The sequence below is a fragment of the Manacus vitellinus genome, unplaced genomic scaffold (genome assembly GCF_001715985.3).
Source record: "Manacus vitellinus isolate BGI_N305 unplaced genomic scaffold, ASM171598v3 scaffold_110_pilon, whole genome shotgun sequence".
Classification (NCBI taxonomy): Eukaryota; Metazoa; Chordata; class Aves; order Passeriformes; family Pipridae; genus Manacus; species Manacus vitellinus.
The window spans coordinates 312,752-316,392 of record NW_021938845.1 but is presented as its reverse complement, the minus strand read 5'-3'; the positions used below and the strand labels follow the sequence as shown (position 1 = coordinate 316,392).

General features: G+C 62.2%; 2 protein-coding genes across 3 annotated transcripts in view; both read right to left on the bottom strand.

Moving 5' to 3' along the window:
- Positions 1–437, bottom strand: part of SMO (smoothened, frizzled class receptor) — an 11,082-nt gene extending 10,645 nt beyond the window's left edge. Inside the window, exon 1 of the mRNA XM_029965611.1 lies at positions 399–437. Within this exon, the coding sequence (XP_029821471.1) occupies positions 399–437 (39 nt within the window). The remainder of the gene's footprint in view (positions 1–398) is intronic.
- On the bottom strand, positions 151–2,731 carry TSPAN33 (tetraspanin 33). 2 transcript variants are annotated; one of them, XM_018089002.2, is made up of 7 exons: positions 2,643–2,731; positions 2,394–2,521; positions 2,234–2,308; positions 2,054–2,149; positions 1,673–1,801; positions 1,067–1,228; positions 151–613 (listed from the first exon to the last, which is right to left on the bottom strand). In XM_018089002.2, the coding sequence occupies exons 1-7, from the start codon at positions 2,698–2,700 to the stop codon at positions 512–514; spliced, it is 750 nt and encodes a 249-aa protein (XP_017944491.1). In that variant the 5' UTR covers positions 2,701–2,731; the 3' UTR covers positions 151–511. The 2 variants fall into 2 exon arrangements, with proteins under 2 accessions (XP_017944491.1, XP_017944492.1); XM_018089003.2 differs by having other exon boundaries at positions 2,234–2,272.
- Between the last annotated feature and the right edge of the window lie 910 nt (positions 2,732–3,641).

Below are 3,641 nucleotides of genomic sequence, written 5' to 3'. Positions count from 1 at the left end.
ATGGCTCCTGCTCCCAGCCCTGTCCGGGACACTGAGATGGAGCCGACAGGGTTGGTGGCACCTGGCGATGGTGGGAATGTCCCCAGTCCTGGAGCCCACCTTGGGCAAAGGCAGCTCGGTGCGTGGACAGACAGACAGACAGACAAATGCCCATCTCCAGCACACGCAGAGATGGGAAGCACATCCCAGTGCAAACCTTTGTGCACGACCTGTGCCCCAGCAGGACAGACAGACAGACAGTGGTTCTGGGGCTGGGTCAGGCCCCAAAACAGGGCACAGCAGCTCGGCACGTCCCGGCCGAGCCCGGCACCGGCTGCCAAAGGCACCGAGTCTCCAGTGTCCCTGCGCGTCCCTCTCCGCAGCACAGCGGCCACCACGGATCCACAGCCTGCTCCTACCTCCCTCTTCTCCAGCAAAGCCCCCTCAGCTCTTCCCATGGATCCAGGGTTGGGAAAACGGCTGTTGAGGTGCCGGGAGCCGCCGCTGTGCCGTGGGACGGACGGACGCCGGCTCAGTACCAGGGGTCTGCCCGGTGCTGCTGGTTGTAGAGCTGCAGCTTGATCTGGTCTCGGATCTGGTTGATGAGGAGCTGAGCCAGGATGATGCCCACCAGCTGGAGAGGAGGGAGGAGAGGGAGAGGGGAAAGAGGAGGGAGAGGAGGAGGAGAGAGAAGGAAGGGGAAGGGCAGAGAGGGAGGGAGGGGAAGAAGGAGGGGAGGGGAAGAGGAAGGGGAAGGGAGAGAAGGAGGGGAAGGAGGAGAGGAAGGAGAGATGGAAAAGAGAAGAGGAAGGGGAAAGAGAGAGAAAGGGGAAGGGGAGAGAGAGAAAAAGAGGAAGGAGAGAGAGAGAAAAAGAGGAACATGAGAGGGAGGTGCTGAGGGACACCAGGCACTGTCACCCCTGTGCCCCCTGTGCCCAACATTTGCACTGTTCCCTCACCCAAAATCCTGCTTGGACATCCCCCTGGGATTAACCACATCCTTAAGGCAACTCCCAAATGAGATGGAGCACAAAGTGGAGCTGTGGGATGGACCCTTCTCCCTCCCAGTCCCCGGGGACCCCTGTACCTGGGGGAGGGCCAGCCCCAGGGTGATGCCCCCCAGCAGGAACAGGTTGCTGTGGATCCAGTTGACCAGCTTGTCGATGCAGCCGTTGGTGTAGATGAAGGCACTGGCCTCCAGGTAGCCCTTGTCCTGCATCCCGTGGCCACACATGGTGTTGATGACGGTCTGGGAGGGAGGACAGGGCACAGAGGGGTTGGGGACAGCTCACACCGGGGTCCCTGCTCTTGGGGGGCAGCTGTGGGGTGACCAGGAGCTCTGCCCTCACCTTAGTGTCAAGCGGGGTGTCCCTTCCTCAGGTGTTCCCACCCCATCCCTCCAGAGCCGGGCCCCCTAAACACTCCCAGCTCCAAAAAAGGGACAATCCCTGGGGGCAGCGGGGGGGAATTCACCACCACCTCATCACAGTAACCTCACCTGGGAGTCCCCAGACCCGGAGAGTGGAATGGGGGACCCAAACCCAGAGGGCAGGATGGGGGTCCATACATTGCCATCAGTGTGTTCCCTCTCCCTGGGAGGGGGCCTCAGGCTCAGCGCAGCCCCAAGGGATGGGGGGAAGAGGCACGGAGTGGGGGCGTCCCCCGAGGCCACCCGAGTTCCCCCAGGACTCACCTGGTTGGCGTCGTGCAGGCAGCAGGAGAAGGGGACGGAGCAGCGCTCCCGGCTGGGGTTGGTGGCGGTGCAGTTGAAGTACATGTTCTGGGACCAGTCCTTGTAGGACACGCCCCCGCAGCAGCTGAACTGTGGGAAGGGCACGGAGCGCTCAGCAGGGACTGGGACAGTGTCGGGGGGGACAGGACACCGAGGGGTGTTTCTTTCCCCCCACCCCCTTTTCCTCCTGCTCTCCCCAGCCTGCCGGAACAGCATCACCATGAACATCAAATCCTCACGGAGAAGCCACCAGCCGTCCCCAGCCTGCAGCACCCCACGGATTTAAGCCTGACCCAGGAGTGGGGACACGTTTGTCAGAGGAAAACCCCAGAGCCCCCTCACCTCCTTCTGCCCGAAGTCGATGAGGTTCTGCAGGTCCAGGTCGTCCCGGTAGTGCACGATGGCCCCGTTGATGATCTCGCTGACCTTCCCTCGCGCCTGCAGGGGGGACGCCAGCGGGGTTGTCACCCAGCAGGACAGGACTGGGGTCACCCAGCCCTCCCTCTGCTCCCCCCACCGTACCCTGTCGGAGAAGACGAAGCCCAGCACGCCGGCCGCCAGCTGCAGGAGGAACACGACGGTCAGGCAGGCGGAGAACTGCGGGAGAGAGGAGCGTGACGGCGAGGGGACCAGGGGAGAGACGCCGAGATCCCCCCCGGAGGGTCCCCCAGGAGGGCCTCACCGTCTGCAGCAGGCAGATGTTCTCCCGCAAGGAGCCGACGCAGCCGCAGAAGGTGATGAGGAAGGTGAGGACGCCGACCACGATGAGGAGGATGGCGGGGTCCACTGCCAGGCAGGCCATGGCTGCCTCTGTCGTGAGGAGCTGTCAGTGGCAGCCCCCACAGAGCCCCCGGGGTCCCCCAGGGATGGGGCAGCCCCCATTGTGGTGCTGGCTCGGGATCAGCCCCGGGTAAGTAGCCCCCAACCTCACCTGCGTGTTTCAGCAGCCGGGCGTAGACCCCCACGGCCACCATCACCATGGAGATCATCTGCAGAGCAGGATGGGGGGGTTTGTGAGCCCCCCCGGGCACCACCACCCCCATCCCACACCCGGGGGCCCGGCTGAAGCCCCCCCAGAGTCAGGGCTGCAAATGGGGAACCAGAGCTGGACCTGCTGCCTCAGTTTCCCCTCGTCACCCGCAGACGGACACGGTGCCCACCACGTCCCCACCTCCTGGGAGGTCACACCTGTCCCCACCCCCTGGGCGGCCACCTCTGTCCCCACCCCCTGGGAGGCCACCTCTGTCCACACCAGCCCTGTTGTGCTACGGGTGACTGGACAGAGGGACTTGGTTTATCGGCAGCGAGAAACTTCCTCAAAAACACGACTGCGAACACGGAAAAAACCCCCCGAAAAAAACACCACCCTCCAAAAAACACCCCGCGAAAGCAGGAACAAAAAGGCCCCCCAAAACAAACAAGCAAACAAAAAAAAAATCCCCCCAAGCAGCAAAAGAGTCCCCAAAACTTAAAAAAAAAAAAAAACCAAACCACAGCACAAAAAAATTCTCAAAACGTTAAAAAAATCCTTAAAACATAAAAGAACTTAAAAAATATTAGAAAAAAAAGCACAAAAGCCTCAAAACACGGAAAACCATGTGACTTCCACACGTGAGGTGTCCCCCGGGTGGGCTGGGGCCAGGATGGGTCCCGGTGAGATGGTGGGGGCCCAAAAGACCCCCAAACCCCTCTGGAAATGTGGGAATCCTCCACCTCCCAGCAATAAGGGGATGTCCCAGTGGGGTCCTGGGGTTGGGGTCATGTGGGGGTCCCAGTGTTGTCCTGGAGGTGGGGACAGTCCCAGGGTCTGAGGGGGTCCTTGATGGGGTCCCAGGGATGGAGGGGCTCCAATGGGATCCCGGGGATGGGGGTCCCAGTGGGGTCCAGGGGTGGGGACAGTCCCAGGGGCTGGGGGTCCCTCGGGAATGGG

Bases quoted from the DNA above. Each gene is read 5' to 3' on its own strand.
- TSPAN33 (XM_018089002.2), bottom strand. From the start codon at position 2,700: ATGATCTCCATGGTGATGGTGGCCGTGGGGGTCTACGCCCGGCTGCTG. The intron at 2,309-2,393 runs GTGAGGCCCTCC...TCTCTCCCGCAG, and splicing joins ACATCTGCCTGCTGCAGACG to TTCTCCGCCTGCCTGACCGT. The intron at 1,229-1,672 runs GTGAGTCCTGGG...CCTCCCTCCCAG, and splicing joins GCCTGCACGACGCCAACCAG to ACCGTCATCAACACCATGTG.